The 20,765-nt window shown below is 41.9% G+C and overlaps 1 protein-coding gene across 2 annotated transcripts; it reads right to left on the bottom strand.

The window, feature by feature from the left end:
* Window positions 1-602: 602 nt before the first annotated feature.
* Window positions 603-19,869, bottom strand: epb41l4b (erythrocyte membrane protein band 4.1 like 4B). Of its 2 annotated transcripts, none has more exons than XM_071469161.1 (23): window positions 19,515-19,867; window positions 16,279-16,383; window positions 16,150-16,192; window positions 15,624-15,702; window positions 15,309-15,353; window positions 13,725-13,777; window positions 12,704-12,824; window positions 12,033-12,120; window positions 11,852-11,940; window positions 10,952-11,021; window positions 10,673-10,842; window positions 9,886-9,995; window positions 9,343-9,376; window positions 9,013-9,046; window positions 8,773-8,876; window positions 6,427-6,566; window positions 5,379-5,500; window positions 5,184-5,297; window positions 5,033-5,088; window positions 4,789-4,941; window positions 4,482-4,602; window positions 4,212-4,345; window positions 603-2,837 (listed from the first exon to the last, which is right to left on the bottom strand). In XM_071469161.1, exons 2-23 carry the CDS (start codon window positions 16,345-16,347, stop codon window positions 2,774-2,776), a joined length of 2,013 nt encoding a protein of 670 aa, XP_071325262.1. In that variant the 5' UTR covers window positions 16,348-16,383; window positions 19,515-19,867; the 3' UTR covers window positions 603-2,773. The 2 variants fall into 2 exon arrangements, with proteins under 2 accessions (XP_071325262.1, XP_071325261.1); XM_071469160.1 differs by having other exon boundaries at window positions 604-2,837; window positions 18,744-19,869.
* Window positions 19,870-20,765: the final 896 nt, after the last annotated feature.

The following is a 20,765-nucleotide window of genomic DNA, read 5'->3' as shown; positions in this document are numbered from 1 at the left end:
TTGATGTCACTATTTGCCTTCGGTGCAATTCATTTTACTTTGCAGTGTACTTATTGTTCTTTGGGAGGGTTTGTGAAGTGCAGCAGCGCAAACACACAGGTGGAGCTGGTGATGACAGAATGTGGCTTGAGGCAAAATAGGGGGATCTCACACTGTCCTCAGTGATTACCACTGTGTTTCCCACATTCACACGCATGCTATGGCAAAGAAACCATTGTCACTCAGACACACTAAACACATGTGAGACTTCAGACTTTTTTTTCAAAGGGTGGAAAAGTGGAGCAAAGAAAGTGCAGGAAGGGGTGAGAGAGAGAGGGAAGGCAGACAAAACCATGTCAGACCCCCTCAGGGCAGATTTGGCATTGTGTAATACAATCTTGTGCACCCCACCCAACTTGATCCCTTTTAAACACACTCACTCATTCTCCTACTCAAAAAAACACAGTCTAAACCAGCATAGCAACACCATTAGTATCCGTGCAACAAAGCCCAAAATACTTTTTTCGTCCTTAACTTTTCATTTTGTTGGCAGAGTAAGAGAAAAAAGCCGTCTGAATTGTTATTGTTTCATAATCTCAATGTTATGTTCTTGTTTCAAAAAAAATATTTGTATGTGAAGTGCTAATCCTGGGATAGGTGCAACCGTTTTAGCCTAGTTGAAAGCATTTGTTTTGTCTAAAATGAAATTTTGCACTAAAGAATTGGAGTGAGTTTGTTAGAGATTTTGAGAATCAGAGTACAAGAAAATAATTGCCTCTTTGATAAAGTATAATCCAAAGGATATTAGGGGCTTTGGGGGAGGTTTGGACAGAAAGAGGGGAAGGTTATGTATTCCTTCTTTTTGCTAAAGAAAGTGTAGTCGAGTTCAACACTGTCTCTCTAAAAGTGTGCACCATTTTTTTCACTCTTGCCTTTGCTTTATGCTGAGTTACAGCAGAACACAGTGTAGTTAAAGGTATCAAATACTGTTAGCTGTTAAATAACATAATACAAATCAGCAGCAGCAGAGCTTTATAACCAGTCACTTAACCAGTGACTGGTTATAAATGTTAATTTAGTAGCTTTAGGTTCAAAAATAGGGAAAAAAGATGCACCACTTATGATGTTTACCATCATTTTGGTAATTGTTTATTCTACTCCTCATATGTGATTTGGTCAGTGTAATGAAGATTATTGTTCCATTAACATTTAAGCCTGAAATCAGGTTTAAGAAATTAGGGAGGATGATGTTAATGATGACAATCCTTTGTTACATACAAACACTTACAGCAGGATGTGATTGTGCTTTCTTATTTACTGTCTTGCTCATGTATGTATTTCTGTTAAATCCACATTAATTTGTTCAGATATAAACGCGTTTGCAGCACATTGTTTTGCTAATACCAGAGCCTGTCTGCTGCGGCACTGTGACTTGAAGATGAATTATCTAGTGCTTAGTGGTTCACTGAAGGACAAAGTAGAGGTGCAATTACAGGCTGACTCATTGTACTGTACCTAACAGGTGTGAAGAGGCAGATAAATTGGTTATATTCTTTATAACAACATTCCCTCACTGGGTGGGTTAGGCCTGCGTACACTCTGAACAAATAGGCATGCAGGGCGAGGCAGATCCACATTCCCATGTCAGTGGAGACACTAAAGATGCTGCTACAAAACTGTCAAACTGATGATGTGGTTTTTATTAACATCCAACTGAGGGTAGGAACAACTCAACACATACAGTACTGGAGCAGATTATATGCTGCCTCAGACGTGGTTGTGATAAAAGGAAGGCTGAAAAGTTGCTGCGCAGCAGGTTATGCTTACTAATACCAAATTTTCAGGAACATGACTTTCAAAAACAATTTTGCACTTGACCTGTAATGAAAACACAAACTTGATGTAAAAAAAAAAAAACAACAACAAAAAAAAAAAAACATAACACAAAGTGATCCATGATCTGTTCCTCATGACAACCTGGAACACAGGACCAGTGTCATCAGCCGCTACAGGAGCAGTGGCTGTCTCCTTCTAGTGGACAGATTGAGGCTGCAGCTTCACAATCGCAGTACAATCCAGTCTCAACATCCTCCACACCTACTCACAATTCACTTTCACTCTGTTCAGGAGGTTCCCTCGACCCTAACTGCTGCACATGTTTTGGCATGTCAAAGTGGATGTCCGACATAAGAATAAATACAATAAGGAAGTAAGCATTTACAGTGCCTCCTGTTACAATATCAGCATATTTATTACAATGTCTATTTACATTTTGAACAAACTGGTTTGAAAGTGAAGAGACTTTTCACTTCAGCAGTGCTTTTATAAAGTGTAGAGCTCGATGTTTCAACAGTCGCTGTCTGAAACAGTTTAGGCATCAATGTGGACACAGTGATGATGAAATCATGGAAAACCTAAACATAACCTCAAAGCAAATCAGATAAACATTTCATCTTGTGATATAGTTATCATGCAGGCAGCACCAATCATATCTGTAGCTTGTCTGTATTGTGTGTGTGTGTGTGTGTGAGTCAGTCAGTTAACTAGTGAGTCCATTTGATTCTATCTCACTTATAGCTTAAACAGTTTCAGTTTGATGAATATAAAGAACAATCCTTCTAAAATAACATTTAAGCAAATATAACAATTGCCTTTATGCAAATATATATTTTTAACTGCTGAATGTATTATGCAAATATACAAATGTTGATTGCAGCCAACGACTTTGGGGCTTCTTTGTACACTTCCAGTTAACACTTGTTTTTATCCGTCACAGGGGTCAAGGGTCAAGGTCTCAGAGCTCCGTCATCAGGAGGGCTCTGAGTATCTTCTCTCTGTCCAACCTTGTTTCCTCTCCGCTACAGAAACACACAAGCATGCAAACTTATCGTTATAACAAGTTTGAAAAATTCAGCTTCCTTTATGTAACCTGGTCGTGGTCTCACTGGGAATGAAATGCATTTTTCAAGGGAGACTGGGTCAAGATGCCAGCATAAAAGCAGTTTTACAACAAAAGCTATGATACAAACAATAGGGTAAGAAAGGGTAAACATTAACTAAAGACTGAAGTTGAGTAAAAAGGTAAAATATAAAGCCAAACTGACTAACGGATTATAAATTGTAAAACCTTACTTGTACCTTTTTTAGACTGGTTATAAATCATTGTCACAGATGTTACATAAAACCTTAATAAACATTTAGAGACTGCAATTTACATTTGTACTAGCTAAATGCTTCAGGGAAAACACATCTACAAACAAATTACGTTCTTGTTTCTTCTTGCTAAGCTAGGCTATTAGGTTTTAGCAGGACCAGTAAATCTTGTTTCAAATTCTTCTTTTTAGCCACTGTCTTATTTAGATTATAACTAACTTAGTTACTAAAATGTTGAAGCATCAAAACTGATTTTTAAGTCACAAGAAACAGGAATAAGTAGGTACGCTATCTCACCAGTTAGCCATAGCCACTAGCTGGAGTGTTAGCGTAAGTTTGGCTTTTACCTCTGTTCTCTAGTTCTAACAAATTAAGTATTGTTTTTTCTGCCCAAAATTATTACACATTTCTATGGCATAATAATTTGTATATGGTAAAATAGATGTTAGACAGTCAGATTTTGGTCTTTACTCAGTTTTGTAGTAACTTCACTTTGGCTTGGTAAGGCAGGACTTATATATGAATTTTATAAACAATATCAAGTCAAGATGAAGAAACTGGTATGAGTTTCTAAAACACTAAATCTAAAATGATGAAACAAACTATACATTTCGAAACAAATGCCCAGACCAAGAGTGCTACTATTGTAAGGTCTCCAAGATCTTTCCTCTTCTCCTAGACTAAGGATTGTATACAGTGATTTCTTCTATTTTTAGAGAATAGGCCTATTTTTTGTCCTTATTGAACATCCGCAGTAGATTTAAGACATGGCGATCAAACCAGGAATTTTACAGGGAGATGGTATATCTTCCCCACTAAGCCTTCAGGACTTACTATACATTTTTCAAATAGTTTTTGTGAGATCATTGGAGGTTGAACTGGTAAAATCTTCATCTGAAAAGTAACTACAACTGTCTCATAAATGTAGTCGAGTAATAAGTATAACATTTCCATTTGCAGTGAATGCACTGAAGTAGAAGTATAAAGGAGCATAAAATGCAAATGCAAGTGGAAATGTACATAGTTTCTTTCTGCCACTGTATAAACATGTCCCAAAGAGCAGAATAGATATGTGTTACCTGTCATTATGGGCAGCAAGGTAAGGGGCCAGGTGAGGGATGGAGCTACGGTAGTAAGAAGGGGACAAATGCGGGGAAGGTGAAGGAGAGGGACAGCATGGACTACCCAGCTCCAGTGCTGGCATATTATCCACCTGAAATAAACATCAGTATATAGACACAAAAAGACATATCTGTTTACTTACAGATAATGCCGAGAGACTGAATTAATCCCACCCATAAGTGGAGTGTAATGCACTAAACAAATGTATGTGTGTGTGTGTGTATTACCTGTGGGTATATGGAGGGCTGTATCTGTTTGTCCAATGAGCTGATAGAGCCTGACTTCCCTGTACTCTGGGAGGAGATTGCTGCAAGTGCCTCTGGGAGATTATCTTCATCTTCATGGTTACTAACGAGCAAAATAAATTGAGAGACTGAATGACTTACATTTTCAAAGAGCGGAGATAGCATTGCTTTTGCTTCAAGTACTCTGTGGAGCCTTCGTTTCAAGAGCGCAATTTCCTACTCACAGAGGCTTAAGTGTTGCTTGGGAGCTATGTCCCTTCAGCAGTAATCAAAGGTGATCTGTACTCACAAGCTGAACTGTCTGACCAGTCGTTTTCTGCGGTTGGTACTTGGGTTGGCTTTGGGTTGCAGTCTCTCTGGCGTTGGGTTGCGGTCTTGCCGGTGGGGCGTCTTGTCTGCAGTCAGACTGGATGCAGCTGAGTCTTGGGACGAGCTCTGGTACCTGAAGCCCAGTTATTACATGGAGAGTTAGTCTTAACTACAAATGTGTAGAAACATATGTAAGCACTTGAAGGCAGTGTGAGACCACTGGCCTGTCATTGAGGGTCTCATTTGAGTTCTTTCCTCTGGGCGTTGTTGGAGCTTCCTTCTTCATATTGGAGGAGAGAAGGATGAAAATAGTCAGTCTCTAGCCTGCATTGCTGTTAGATGCCCAGAAAAGTACACAGGGCTCCATCAACTCACCCTGAAAGCTGCCTCCATCTGGGCTTTGAGGATGTTACATTTAAGGTGGTCAGGGAGCATCGCTGGGGAGGCAGGAGGGTGCAGAGACTTTTCAGACAGCTGCTTTTCCTCTCCCTGCCAGGGGCAACCAGGAGAACAGTAAGAAGACCTGGGTAACACCTCTTTATGTAACAGTGTGTTGGAAATGTGTTTGACCTTGTTGTCCATGTTGACGTGCAATGAGGGCCAGGGAGGAGAATCACTGTCTGACTCCAGAGCCTTGAGCAGAGACTGAGAGATGTCCAACTCATCCGCTGGGCAGGGAGGAGCTCGACGTTCTAATACACACAATGTTTCATGAGAAAATGCACCATAGGCTGGATTTGTCATTTTACAGACAGGATATTTTATAGGTAACTTTGTTTTCTTTAGACTCATTGTGTTATTTAGATATTTATGCTTTATGTTTTACATCCACCTTGAAAGAAAGAAAGAAAGAAAGAAAGAAAAAGGGACAGTTCACTCAGATCACAAAAACTTATTTTCCCACTGTACTCTTGTGGTATCTAGCCATACTGTATCTACCACCACCTCAGTACAATGAATGGAAAAACTCAACAGCAACATTATTATGCAGACACATTTTCCCAGATGAGTAATACACAGAGCTACTTTTCTACTTTGAACACTGTCCACACTGATGTCTGTGAATCATCATTACATTATTACATCCATCTCTACTGAATTGAATTAATGTCAGAAGTCAAAGCGGTGGATATTTCATACTGTCGTATAAAAGAGAACCAAAACCATCTACACGGCTAGATGCCACCAAAGGATACAGGATTAACTGGATTCACATTTTTGCTGTTATCATTTCCCCTGTTCATACTGACCATTAAAACCACTATATGTGCATTTTATCCACCCATCACTTACACTGGTGTTGCACTGGGGAGGGATCTTTTAATGGCCACTTTGAACAGGAGCGATAATAACAGCAAGCAAAACCTGTTGCAGTGTTATATTGGGCACATGACTGTTGTTTTAAGACAGACTTTAAAAAATGTGACTCTGTCCTTCCAGTGGGAAACTGTGGCGTGTTTGTGACTTGGAGGAGCTGACCCTTAAACAAGACTCAGGGTGCTGCTGACCAATATGCAGCCCTGAACATGGAAAGAGCATTAGCGTACAATCTAGACATATGACAGATTTGCAGACAGACACTGTTTGGACAGCTCGTCTTCAGGCTGAGAGTACTCACTGTTCTTGGTGTGTGTGTGACAGAGCGTGTCGTGGCTGTGTGTGTGGCGTCGGTGATGGTGATGGATCTTTCCAGAATACGAAGTCTCATTCTCCTCAACGCTGAACTGATGGTCTGAAGTGGGACCACTCAGAGGGAAACTAAAGATGACATGCAGGCCAGTCAAAACAAACCCCCTCCTAGCAAAATGCCATTTTTCTACCAACTATAATAGTTCAAATAAATCATTAATATCTAACTTCTAATCATTCCACTTCATGACTCAAGTCTTTAAGTCTTCATCAACAGAAATCATCCCACTATAGATGCTGGGCTTAAACTATAAAACATTAAAGAACAGATCTTTGCACATTTTGGATTTTTTTTGCAATTATAAACATTTTGTTTATTTGAAAACCAATGAAGAGTCATCCCTAAAGGCATCATGTGATTCGAGTAAACATCACAGGATAAAAGGCAACACAGTATAACAGCAAAACCTTGGCCACATTTTTGTAAACAGTTGGCTGATTTAGTTAATCCATAACCTGATATAAAATTAACATTAAGTTTATTCAGCAACCCTGACAACATAACACAGCATATGCAGGCTTCTATTTCACACTGATCTACATACTATACATAAAGCAGCTTAATCCCTAAACCAGCATACAGTATGTGCTAACTGGACACCCCCTTTCACCTGTTGAGAGTTACCTAATCACTCATATCACTTGATCCCACTCTACCGAAAGTGATTTGGATAAATTAGCTGTCATAAGATTTCTAAGGCATGAGGATAACTTTAATCTTCCTGGCAGATTTGATATCTTGCAGTAAACATATTGAGCAAATGAAATACAAATCACAATTACATGAAAATGTTCACAAGCAAACAAAGGCACAAAGCTATTAAACCTCATTTATCTTATTTGTGTCCCAGTGTTGTCTTTTAGTCTATTTGAGAAGTTTTAAAAGTACGACATCGACCGGCCACAGCATTAAAATCAGTTACTAGTTTTAATGTTGTGGCTGAGTGGTGTAGCTGTCTGTGAATGGATAGAGGAGAGTGTCAGTGTTTGAGAGATATAAAAACCTTGTTGAGACATATTGAGCCATAATAAAATGAGCCATAATAAATCGAGCCAAAAAAGATTGTAGACAACTTGGGGGATTACACTCTAAGTTTTGGAAAATTTGCATACTTAGTGAGTTAGCTGTTGGCTACATCATGAGCATAGTTTTTTTTTAGTCTATATTTGTTTACATTTTGGCAAACTGGCACCATTAAATAATGCCGAATTAGCAATTTGAAGATCATGCTTGCAATGTGCCCATAAATGTACATATAGCTATCACTAGATTACTTTGATACTAAAGAAAACTTAAAACTTTCTCAGGCAAGTTCTGGCATTAAAAGGAGCATATTTTTTTCTTCAATTTCTTTGCGAATTTATAGATGTTCTATTCGCATTGGAAATCAAAGATAATCATATCCTCAGAAAAATGTTAGTGTATTATGTCTGTTGAGTCATGACCCTGAGAAGGAGTATGACTTTTGGTGCAAATTGCAGGAATTGGGTTTTTAAAGTACCTTAACTGCCTCCCAGAGCTGTGCATCACAGCCACTGCTGCATGTTCACAAGTGGCCCAAATTACAATAAATAACTTCCCGTTGATTTCTGAACAGCAGCATGCACACACTTGTCCCTTTCACATCACGCAGTATCTCTGGCTCATGTCTCACCCTTTGCCTCACAGTTTGAAAACCAAGCTCTGGTCTATGTGATAAGGTCTTTTGTCCTTATTTTAAGAAGGAAAGAATGTCACAAATGGATGGAGACAACTTTTTTTCTGTTGAGTCCATCAACAGAGCTTCTCTCTTTGGGGCACCGGTCTGTGTCAGCTTTAGCATAAAGAGTCTGAGTTTGGAACAGATTCCCAGAACAAACAGAGGTCAAAGTGCGGTCATGACTTTGTCCCTGTAAACCACACTCATGGATCCCCGAAAGGTGCTGCTGCTTCGCTCTGGGATGGGAGGATGACTGGACACGGGACTCGGAGCCTCAACAGAAGGCCTGAACATGACAAGGAGATGGACATCACACACACACGAACATGGGGGTAGACAAGAAACACAGACAGACAAACAGGCTCATGAGGTGTATGAGTGACAATGGAGTGTGATGAAACACAGATAATGTGGACTACCAAACAGAGACCATGAGATGAGTGACTGTCTAAAAATAGAGACCTTCCCTCCTGTCAATTTCTGAACAAGGACCCCTAAGATCATCCTGTAGCAATTTCACAATCACGTCCTCGAGTATCTCTTCTCTCCCCTGTGTGTGTGGTCAGTCGTCTTACCTGTGTGGTGGCGTGTGTCCGGAGGGCTGCAGGTAAACTGGAGGTGTGAGAGCTGGGTGGGGCGTGTGCCACGGCTCGTGACCAATAGGAATGTTGTGCTGGTACTGGAGGGGAGGAGAGGAGAAGAGAGGGATTGAGGAGATGCTGAAATTAAATGTTGTCACAAGGGCGAAGCCAGATCAGTGGCTGCTGCATGTGTGTGTGCGTTTGCATGAAAGTGGGTTATGTGAGGTCACTCACTGGATGTAGGCTGGGATCAGGGCTGGCGTGAGAGCTGGAAAAAGAATGACAACAATCACTGATAGCAGATTAACAAACTAACTGAAAACCTTAATTTGTTTCTGAAGTGGTGGTGGAAAAAGCTACAAAGTGAGGGCGTTTTACTTCTCTTTTACAAAGGGCTATTTTAGTGTTAGTGTTAAGATTATCCAAGCTGTTATGTGGATTAAGGTCAAGGTTAGGGGATAAGGAATGAATGAAATAGATGGAATGTCCTCACAAGTACGGTGACATGAATGAGCATGTGAATATTACATATATTCATGGGTGTTTTTGTGTGTGTTGTTTTACCTGATATGTGGGGGCTTGGCTGGAGAAATTGAAACTGACAGGGAGACACAACATCAGTTAGCACAGAAAGTAGATAAATGGAAAACAGCACTGTAAGTTTGTCACTTAACTTTATTTATTTGTATTTTGTAACCGGGGTTATGAAGTGTAAATAAATGAATTTCCAGCCTGGACTCGTTGCCCTCACTTCAATCTTTATACACTTTTGTATTCCAGGGCTGAACGGCTGTTTGGATATCGACTAAATAAAAGCTGTTTGGACATCAACACTGACAGTCTAAGAGTAAATACAGTCTGCACTTGATCATTTATGTATGTATGCCTGTGAGGCGACTGCAGCTGACAGACGGTGGGAATTATAGAGGACTAAAGATTACGGTACACTTTTGATGAAAGAAAGATCGTGACTTGGCAAATGTAAGTTATCTAAAATATACTGAATTAAAACAGTATGTGACCTTTATGATAACATGCGCGAGCACGAAAAGGACAAAACATGTGCTGTTAGTCATCAACATTTTATATGTGCTGATAAGACCCCACCTTTGCCCAGCGACTGTGTGCGGGAGGGGTATCGCTTGCTCGGCCTTCTCTCAAACGTGCTGGCTCTCCTCAGTCTGCCTCCGTGTGTGGCCTGATATTCTGTTTTACCACTGACACAAAAACACAGAAGAATGTAAAAAGTATAGAAGTTATCACTACACAGTGAGCACGCTGCAGGCTGACTGCAGTTACAGGGTTGATTGTTTAGATTTCTCTGCCAGGGAATTAAAGCTAAAATAATTCATTCTCAGTTTAAGGATGTGAAGAAATATACACTTTGAAGGTTTTAATATGTAAACAGATATTATTGTGCCACCATCAGGAAAAACTATTTTGAGTCTTTAAATTTCTTACTTTTTAGCTATTGTTTTTTAGCTATTGTACAAGTCTTCCTGTTTTTTACTTCTTCTGCTTTTGCCACCTGTAACTTGAGAGTTTATCCACTCTCTCTAACTCACTGTTTTGCTCAGCTGCTCCAACAAATGACAGGAAGTGCCCTTCAAGTGTGAGAATTAGCTTTGACCATCTCTGATAATAGTCAGAAGAAAACAAACAATATGAAGGGAATATCTTGGTCGCCATAGGAACTGATCCATGTAACCATAGATACACTGTAACCATAGATACAAAGGCTCTGTTTTATGTGACACACTATTCCCCATATGCTGGCACAAGTGCTGGCCACAACTCCCTGAGCGAGCCAACTTGTATTATCCTTTTTCAGTTGAGTTATCAGCAGTCAGCGAAGTATTGTTCAGTTGGTGAGGAGCTGGCCGCCGTGCTCTACCTGAATCTGAAGCGGGACCCGAGTCGCGTGAAGTCGCTGCGGCTGGTTTTGCCTGTGGCTGGTTGTCTTAGCCTGAAGAAGGCGTGGCTCTCCACGGCACACTTCCACAGGTGTTTGCAGCTCTTGGCACTGGCCAGCTGGAACACAAACGTATGCTCCTGCTCCCGACCCTGCACGGTCAGGAAAACAACAGAAACAAAAACCAAACAAACACTGTTAGTGGCCTTTCAGCTGAGTGCCTGGGGATGTTTGTATGTTTGTTGGTGGCAGGATACAAACCTGATCATCGTCCTCCACCACAACCAGTGTGAGTCGACTCTTTTTAAAGTCCAGCCGAGTGATTTTGGGCCTAGATATCACACAGAGACACACAAACAGACAAGAAGACCAAGGACTTAAGCGTGAGTGTGTTTTTAAGAAGTTGGGATGATTAGAGCTGTGCCCATCGAAAGTGCATACGTTTTTCATGGTACCCCACCATCATGTCTGCCTCCAACAAACATACAGGTACACATATATGAACTAACATCAGTGAATCACCATAAAAAAAACAAAAACAGACAAAAAAACAAAACAAAACACCGGCTGTTTTAGGCTATGTTGCTTTACACATAGATATTGAACTTATTTATATTAAGGCTGAAACAAACAATTATTACAGAATATAATTATACATAATTTAATCTATGAAATGTAAAAAAAAAAAAGAGTACAAAGTGATTATGACTTAAAACAAACAGAAGCAGCAGCGGTTTTTCAGTTTGACAGGTTCAAGGCAGATATCATAACTATTTTTGCTTTAAAAAAGGCAAAAGAAATGTATCAATTATCAAAATAGTTTCTGATTATATTTGTGATTATTGGTTAATTGACTAATCATTTCAGCTGTAACTCATTTACGCAAAAACAATATTAACACTAACTACCAGCCACTAACTGTGTCACGCTGTCATGTTATTAGCTGCAACATTTCTTTTTTTTTTTTTATTAATAAAATTCTTAGGTTTATTGGTTATTTTTTATCATTGTGTGTGATGAGTTTGAAAATGTAACATAATAATGTGGTTAATGAAACAGTTTCCTTTCTTTTTACTTAAGTGTACAGAAAATTGGAAATCTCCTGTCCTTAAGTCAGCCCACTTTGGGAATCACAAGATGAGATATGTTTGATGTACTTACCAAAAGAAGAGGCCGATTTTGTTGGAGCCTTCAAACACTAAAATACCAGTAGGAGTGAGACCTAGTGCATATTCTCCTCCATCTCTGCCCTGAAGACAAAACAGACACACACCTTTAGTTCTCGTGTAATGTGCTGATACATGTTAAGTGATATTTGTGACAGTAAGACACACTCACGCACCTTGACAAAGTGCATATCTACTCCATAAAGTTCCAGCCACTTGCATTTGTTGAGAAAAGAAATCTCTGCTTGAGACGGACTCTTTCCCCTGAAGATTTAAAACAAGACACCATGTTGACTGTTCACAGTAAAAATATCACTCACAGCTCGACCTGAAAAAGGAAACTAACAACAGCGCTCCAATGGTGATTGGTGTTAGCTCTGAGGGAAACAGTGAGTAACTATCTGGCTGTTAAATTGACTATGTCTTGTTTTTTTGTGGAAGAATGACTGTGAACTCAGTATGGGGTTCGTCCTTGTGTGGCTCTGTAGAGCGCAGCATATGTGTATGTAATCTAATCCGAGATGGGAGCAATCAGAGCGCGGCTGGGTTAAATACTGCCTGGAATCAATCAAGACCCTCCAGGGATTAATCCTTTAATCCTTCACACAGACCAGTGAGAGCGAGGCCAAGGCAGAGGAGGAGAGAACGGAGGGACAGTGAAATTTAGACATCATCATTGGTGGAAACACTGGCACTGAAAGACAACAGCAGACAGACTTCCTTTTCTGCTCCGTCCTCGTCTTTTTCCCCAGGGAGGAGAGAAACCTGCTCAGGTCGAACCAGTAAGTAACAGCAGAGGTATCGTTGCAGCTAGTCAAGATGCACGTGAGGACATGTTATGTCTCACCTGAGCTCCAGCCACCTGCTGAAGATGTCCGCCTCCATGGCCTCGCTCTGTTTGGGAGTGAAACGAAACTCAGACACCAGCTCAGGAGAGTGATCTAACGGATCACAGTCTCCCAGCTCACCTGAAGGAGGATACACACAAAAATATATCAAGTATAGACACATTCAGACATTCAGGAATACAGATGCTGCACAGAACATGCTGTCGAACTTATAAAGCCTTCAACGTGCAGGTCTATAAAGCTCTTCTCTACTTGTGCCACTATTACAATATGTTTTACCATTTACCATTATTCAACAGTTGTCACTTGTGGCCACAGTGGCTGTGCAGTGGGAACAAAGTCTTGCTTTAAAGCAGCAAATTCCTGCACCTTCAAACAGCTACACCACAGTATATGAACATCTAAAGTAGACTGAAGACATGTTTGACGTCACTAATCTGCTCTGAATATTTAATTGATTTTACTTCAAAACAGTGACTGTTTTGAAAAAATGTCCTTATTAGTGCATTTAATGTGATTTAATGATCATAAGTCACAGAAAGGCAACCTTTCTCATGCAAGGAACCACCAAACTCATACTGTACTTTTCACACTATTCATTTTTGCTTATCTTTTATCTTCTGGGTTCGATTTGACATTTAAATGATATATAAATGTCTTAATTTTGGGTTGCTGTCTCTCAAATCTTGGAGATTAGTGGGAAAGTATGTCGCACCAGCAGGGCAGTAAATAAAGGTTTCAAATTTCAAAATCTGGAAGATTTTCATATCAAAATGAAATGCATAGAAACCAATTACTTCCTGAAAACTAAAATCTAACATAATTAACGTAAAAGCTTTGGATATGCTTTGGGAAAACAGGTAGTGATATGAATTATCTGTAGTTACTGGGCTAAATATGTAACACTATGAGTGTGGTCTTGTGAGAGGAGGGATTGTTAACAAATCTCTGACTATAACTGTAAATATGAATTAATATATTGCATAGAATAATATAAACGAGTAAGTGAAGTCTACTTACTTTGTAAACAATAAGCAGCGAGCTCTACTGAGACATCATACGGACATTTCAGTCTGAAGAGTGATAAAAAGAGACACAGATGATGAGCTGTCTTCTGTGTGAGTGCATTTACACACACTTACCAAATCAAGCACACTGTCCTATCCATGGAGTGATGTGTACATGTTATCATGCGTTAGAAAGATGTAATAGTGTCTGAATGACCTGCATGGTGTGTGTGTGTGTGTGTGTGTGTGTATGTGTGTGTGTGTGTGCGTGTGTGTGTGTGTGTGTGTGTGTGTGTGTGTGTGTGTGTGTGCGTGCGTGTGTGTGTGTGTGTGTGTGTGTGTGTGTGTGTGTGTATGTGTGTGTGTGTGTGTGTGTGTATGTGTGTGTGTGTGTGCGTGTGTGTGTGTGTGTGTGTGTGTGTGTGTGTGTGTGTGTGTGTGTGTGTGTGTGTGTCAAGGAGGAGAGGAGCAACCCTTTTCCTAAAATAGGCAGCACTCTGCTGTTCCTGATCTTGAGCTTTATAATAGAGCTGGACTCTGGGGATCTGTGGCCCAGATAGAGCCAGGAGGAGAGAGAGAGGGGTAACACACTGTCTGAGTGTGTGCTTGTGCACACAGGTTTTTGTTTGTGCCGAAGAAGCAGACTCCACTGCACAGAAGTCCCCCAAACTCTAGTGTAGGTGACCTGTGTGTACGCCTGCACGGGTGGGTGTGTGTATATCAGTTTTAATGCTACTTGCGAGATCCAGATGTGCTCACAAATGAGAGGGAATTACCAGAAAATGACTTACAGGGAGCTGTTTTGTGCTCGTGAGGAGAGAAACATAATTCAAGGTGAAGGTTCTCCTTTGTTTCAATTAAGGTGGGTTCATTTATATACATGAGAATTTAAGGTTACAGTTTGGGAATAAAAAGCCATGCATTCATTCTGCACTTTTCATTAACTTAATGCTTTAACTGTCTTTGCTATTAATGCACTACAGACTTGTGTATTTATGTATTCACAAAACAATGTCAGTACTCACTGGTAGCTTAGACTTTTCAGAGCTTCTTTCAAATGTATTCAGTCATACTCTACCAGGCAGCCAGAGCATCTTCATCTTACAAGGTCAAAGTTCCCTTCACAGTAAATACAGAAGGGCTGCTTCTTAGATTTCAATGAACTTCATATTGTCCACCGTTTATCATCTTTTTTTTTACTTTTGAGAATCATTTTAAACAAACATTGGTTATGTAACATGACCTGACATGTTGACCAACAACTATTGGATGAATGGATATGAATTTTACACAGACATCTACAGACGTCTACGGACGATGAATCATACTGACTTTGGCGATCCAACGCCTCTACCTGTAGCACAACCTTGAGGTTTTGTGCCAAATGTCTCGACAACAACAGGATGGACTGTCATGATTCTTTTGTCCAGACAGGTACTGTTTGTTTTGGGCTCATAATATGCTCAGACACCTCCATACTGAGTGTAGGTGTGTTTGTGTATCGTGTATTTACATGTCTGTAAATAAACATCCGTCACAATGTTTTCAATTTCTGCATGTGACATTTGTGCGCATTAACAGTGACAAAGAAACTTACTTGCCAGACAGAATGTCTTGCCGAAGCTGCAGCACAAACAGATACCTGTAGGTGTAAAAAAACAAAAACAGAGTGAGAGCCTTACACTGAAGGAGACCATAAATCAATTGATGTATCACAGGCTTCTCCTCAACACTGACACATAATTTGCTTTAACAAGTCTCTGTCCGTTTGGCCTTGATTTGAATCTGCCCACAGCAGCAAAGTAATTAGCCTCACATCCCCTTTGGACCTCTACACTGGGCTCCAGAGAAAACTGCGTGTGTTCATGTGTGTGTATACGTGTGTGCTTGGTTTGGATGCGCGATTTCTTACCTCGTAAATTCTTCACGCAGGTTGTTTGGCTCTGAAGAGTAAAATTTCACTCTGAAGAAGAGTCTGTAAGCAGGCCCGTCTGAAAGAGGTGAAGACAGAGGGAAAAGTGTGAATAAGGACTCTGCAGGAAGAGAAAGCGGTGGAGAGAGGTGGGCTCTAATTAACTGAAAATGTATTTAATCAAATCAAATCTTTCTCTCATCCATCCATTCTATTCTTCTCATCCAGTTCATCTATCACTGTCACCACGGCCATGAATCTCTATTTCTTTCTTGCTTCATTTCAACAGACTTTTTTCAGCCCCCCCACCCCCACACCCCCCAAAACACACACACACACACACACGCCGTGTCATTTATTCCCATTACGAGTTGGAGAGCAAACAAGGGTACGGCTTCTAATGCACATACTAATTGCCATGTCAACATCTGATAATGCGCCACCTGCTCCCTACTTAACTGCCTCCACATGCACGCTGCACCTTTCCTGCACAAGTAGGCCTAATAAGAAAAACACCGGGACTTACCTCGGATCTGCTTCTTTATAAGCTTGGACATATCCAGCCAGTGCTAAAAGAGAGAGAAGGATAACAAGGTGAGAGTGAATTATATCACCTTGTGCTTTACTGTGATAGAAGTAAGCACTTGTTACTCACTGAGACTTGTTCTGTGTCCATGAACTGCAATCCAAAGTAGTCTGTCTCAACCAGATCTATGTGATACATGATCTGGTCAAAAAGGTCCTGGCCTTTGGATTTGCTCTGCAACAAAAGAACGAGAAGTTAATTATTTTCAGCTGAGCTGCAGGTGAGTTTATTGCTTTATTTCTCCTGCTGCACAAACATTATCTTGTCTGGATGAATTCAAAACCGAATTATGAGTTTCACTATTGAGGTGGCTCACAGATTCAGGAGCAGACCTGGTGTCTCTAACAGGGGCAAAATAACTTCTAGTAGATGTAAAAGTGGCTGTTTGTGTGTGTGTGTGTGTGTGTGTGTGTGTGTGTGTGTGTGTGTGTGTGTGTGTGTGTGTGCGCGCGTGCATGTGTGTGCATCTGGGTCAAAAAGAGAAGGACAAGCCTCTGAGGGAAAGGCCCTTATTCAGGCCTTTGTCATTAACACACACAACCAAGAACACAAGCCAGTGCACTTAACTCAACTCCCAAACTTTATCTGAACAGCTCACGAGCAGATGTGTGTCATCGCCTCGTACGAAGACCTAACCCACGTCTCACCCATGTAGCACACAGTGGGTGCGCAGAAAGATGACAGCCTTGTACTTTGGATCCTGATAACCAGTCTAAACTTCCTGGTGAGTGTATGAATGTGTGAGGAAATCAGTGGTATTAAGGGATTGGGGACAGAAAAATGCTCTTGCTGGTTCTGCCGCATGTAGTTTAGAGAGGCTGATTGAAATCACAGCCTCCATCACATGGCTGCACATGCACGAGCAGCAATGACCTCACATGGTCACACACAGTGAAGTGAATGTTTCGCTGCACCTCTTCTACCTTTTGTCTTGGCTGCATTCAGCCTGAAGTGACAGACTAATAAGCTTTAATAGGCGAGTTTCAGCTCTGTTCAGGGTGCCAGTACCGATGCCTGTGGGAAAACAAGTGGACATGAGCAAACTTGTTCCAACACACCTGTGACTAAGCCGCCAGCTTGACAAGCCATGTGTCATTTTGTTGGTGGAGCTGTAATACCTCAGTAGCCTTGCATTATAATCTCCCTGTAGGACAAGAGAAAGACTCTCTACCCTGATAACCCACTATTCACCGGCCGAGCACCTCGGAGGTGACACATGCAGGCAACAGCTTCAGTGACACACACAACCTTCAAAATGAAAACATCTTACAAGGAGCCACTTACGCACGAGTGCCCACATACTCGCTCATCATCCCACCTACCCCTCGCACACTCGTAGCACTCGCCTGTGACACAGAGTCCCCACATTTGATAAATCAGATCAGGGAGTCGGGGAATAGAGAGAGAGACGTGGAGCACAGGAGGGAAAAAGGAGAAGAACAGGGAGGATGAGGAGGCAGAGTGTGAAAGAGTAAGATGATGAGCAAGGGAGAAGGCCTCAGAGGGAGTGCAAAAGAAGATTAGGAAGGAGAGTCAGGGGGAGAGCGGAGATTGCTTGAGATCAGATACAGGCTGAGGGAGAGAGAGAGAGAGAGAGGAACGTGAGAGAAAGATGCTGTAAAAGAGCAAACAAGCGGGGGCAGCTTTAGGTCTGTTGATTTCCCTACAGTCAGTATGGGGAAGTAATATGATGAACTGGCTGATCACACCACCATCTGGAGCTGCACCTCTCACTGCACAGACCAGAGACACACTCACGCACACACACTCATACTATATAGGCCACTATGATACTACAGGCTATGAAACTTTGGTAAAGGCAAACTTATCTGTGCCAAACTCCAAACAGACCCATTTCAGATACATGTTGATTTAAGCTCAGGATGCAACTACTGGTGATTTGAATTACTGATTAATCTGTTGGTTAGTTATTCATACCATCAAATCTCAAAAACAATGTCCCAGATCCCTGATGAAATCTTCAAGTTGCTCATTTTGTTTGACCAAAAGCCCAAAACTCAAGGTTTTTCAGTTGTCACGATATAAGACAGAGAAAAGTAACAAATCCTCACATTTGAGATGCTGAAACCAGTTGGCATTAAACTTTGCTGTCAATCTATTAATCAATTAAGGGACAGGATAATTGTTTGAGCCCTAATTTTAACTGCATGTCTCCTAAATGAACGGGGAAAAGGTGTAACAGGACAAAATACAATTAAGTATACGGTGCTCACACCGTCCTGTGTTGCAGTCTCTCCTCATATTTTGGATTCAAGAGGTTGAGAGTAGGCTGAAAACAACCCTGGCTCCAGACTAAACTGGACAAATGACAGTAAAGTCAGGATCCCTGTCATCTTTGCAGGGGACCACCAGGAACCTTATGGTCCCCACGGGGTCCCCGGGCCACACTTTGACACACACTGGTGTTGGCTACCACCTGCACCTGCAACATGTACTCTGTTTACACACTCCGCCGGCCAGTGTAAACACACAGAGCCGCCGTCAGGACACCGGACAGGCTTCAGCGCACTCACAGGCAGATCCACGTTGACATCCGAGCCGTCCAGCAGCAGGACGCGGCAGGTGATGGTGGTCCTCGCCGTCCCGGCCGCAGGGATGTGAACCGACGCCCCCCCGGTGACCACGGCGGGAGCGTGGACGACCTGCTGCTGATGGGCCAGGAGCAGGGGGTTCCCGGTCACCCCTCCTCCTCCTCCTCCTCCTCCTCCCCCTTTACCGTCCCGCTCGTCCCTGTCCCTCGCCTGGAAGCGACTCCGGGAGCGACGGCTGAACGTCCGGCGCAGAAAGCCCATCATCTTCCCGATCCACAAGGCGAGGAGGTCCGTGCTTTGTCCGTGAAGACCGCTCCACACAGCAGTCGCTGCAGCCCGGGTCCTGCCTCTGCCGCCGCCGCCTCCTCCTCCTCCTCCTCCCCGGGGCGAGGAGTCACTCAGCAGGCACGGCGGAGACTTCAGGGCGGCCGCTCACTCAGGCTGGATGTCGGCAGCAGCGGGGGGACTCCAGCCGCATACTAATCAAACTAACACGGATTGAACCACCGAGGCGCCAACCAGTTGATTTCCAGTCATCCGGCAGGACTCAGTCACGGAAACGCAGGCAGCCCTCCTCCTCCTCCTGCTCCCCCCGTCCTGTCCTGTCCTCTCCCGTGCACCTGCCTCCTGCCTCGCTCGCTGTTGCGCACCGACTCCAAATCCAGGAGAAATCCCGTCCGACGCTCCGCAACGGGAGCCGGAGAAGGGAGGAGGTGTGTGTGTGTGTGAGGAGGGGGGGGGGGGTCTTATCACCTCTGGACGGGAGCGGACTTCGGAGGTTATTGTTTCTTATTCCCACCGGCGAACCGAAACTAGTCTCTCACAGGTAAAAGTCAACCAGCGAAACTGGACAAACAGCACGATCTGCGCCTGCGTGAAAACACACAGCGCAGAACAAACTTCTGCTCCTGCCGGCTGGCCGACCCATCAGTGTCGGTCAACCAGCGCCACCTGTCTGTCGCGACCCCGCCCGTCTACAGGGAACATATAGATCAGCAGATCACCAGTGGTTCCCAAGGTAGGGTCTGGGGTGCCCCTGAGGTCGTCTAAGACTTTCAGGAGGTCCCAGCATAACATCAATGATTTATGTCACTTTTTTTTTTTTTTTTTTTTTTTTTTTTTTATCAGAGTCATGCTCAGAAGTTAAAAATACTGAGATAATCAAACTTTCAATCAAATGTTATTTGTGTAGCACCTTTCATACGCGTTAATGTAATCCAAAGTGCTTTACAGATGGCTGAGAAAGCGATAATAAGACAGGTGAACCATTTGAGACTCATATAAGGAATAAAATGATAAAACCGATACAATAGATTAAAAACAGAAACTAAAATAAAAGATAAGAGGGTACGAAAACATTTTAAAACACAAATAAATACTTTAGATTAAATAGGCTGTAATATATAATGGTTATAAAACATTATAATCAAAGACCAGGCTAAAGAGGTAGGTTTTCAAAAGATCATGAGTCAGACAACCCTCATCATACATTTATTTAACTCCTTGAATTTTTGATCAGTTGCATTTTCTGCAAAATATTTCACATCATGAAGGCTTCAAAGCCCTCAACACACTGACAGGAATGAAATATGAAATCCTTTATTCTTCTATTGGCTAAAAGTGGTCAAATTACAATATATTGAGATCGCAAATACTGGAATCAGCTGTTAAGAAAACATCAGTACTGTTTATTTAGAAAAAACACAGCATATTTCCAAACACAAAACTCTCCCATTGTTCCATTTCCACACACACACACTGAAACAAGAAACAACCGAGTAAGAGTGGTTTTCTTATTAAGAGAAAGAAAAAAGAAACAATTCTAACAGAAGGAGCCAAACCAATTCTCCAAACTCATCTATTCACCTCACACTTGCAATAGAAATATTTTTCTGTACTATTCCACATCCTATATGACATTTTTTTTTTCACATTCAGCAACTTTTGCTAACTCTTTCAGCCAGTCCTGAAAAGAAGACTCTCCGGGTGTCTCCCAGGTCCTGA

This window comes from Trachinotus anak, unplaced genomic scaffold, assembly GCF_046630095.1.
Source record: "Trachinotus anak isolate AG129_WGS33_773 ecotype Australia unplaced genomic scaffold, CSIRO_AGI_Tana_v1 ptg000032l, whole genome shotgun sequence".
Classification (NCBI taxonomy): domain Eukaryota; kingdom Metazoa; phylum Chordata; class Actinopteri; order Carangiformes; family Carangidae; genus Trachinotus; species Trachinotus anak.
Note: the sequence above shows the minus strand (reverse complement) of the source record. Positions and strands in the feature narration are given on the sequence as shown.

What these genes read in the sequence shown, in the direction of transcription:
- epb41l4b (XM_071469160.1), bottom strand. Translation starts at nt 19,025, where the DNA reads ATGATGGGCTTTCTGCGCCGGACGTTCAGCCGTCGCTCCCGGAGTCGC. An exon ending in AGCAGGTGGCTGGAGCTCAG is followed by an intron (nt 12,121 to 12,703) that starts GTGAGACATAAC and finishes TTAAATCTTCAG; the next exon opens with GGGAAAGAGTCCGTCTCAAG. An exon ending in AGCCCTCCATATACCCACAG is followed by an intron (nt 4,346 to 4,481) that starts GTAATACACACA and finishes TGTTTATTTCAG; the next exon opens with GTGGATAATATGCCAGCACT.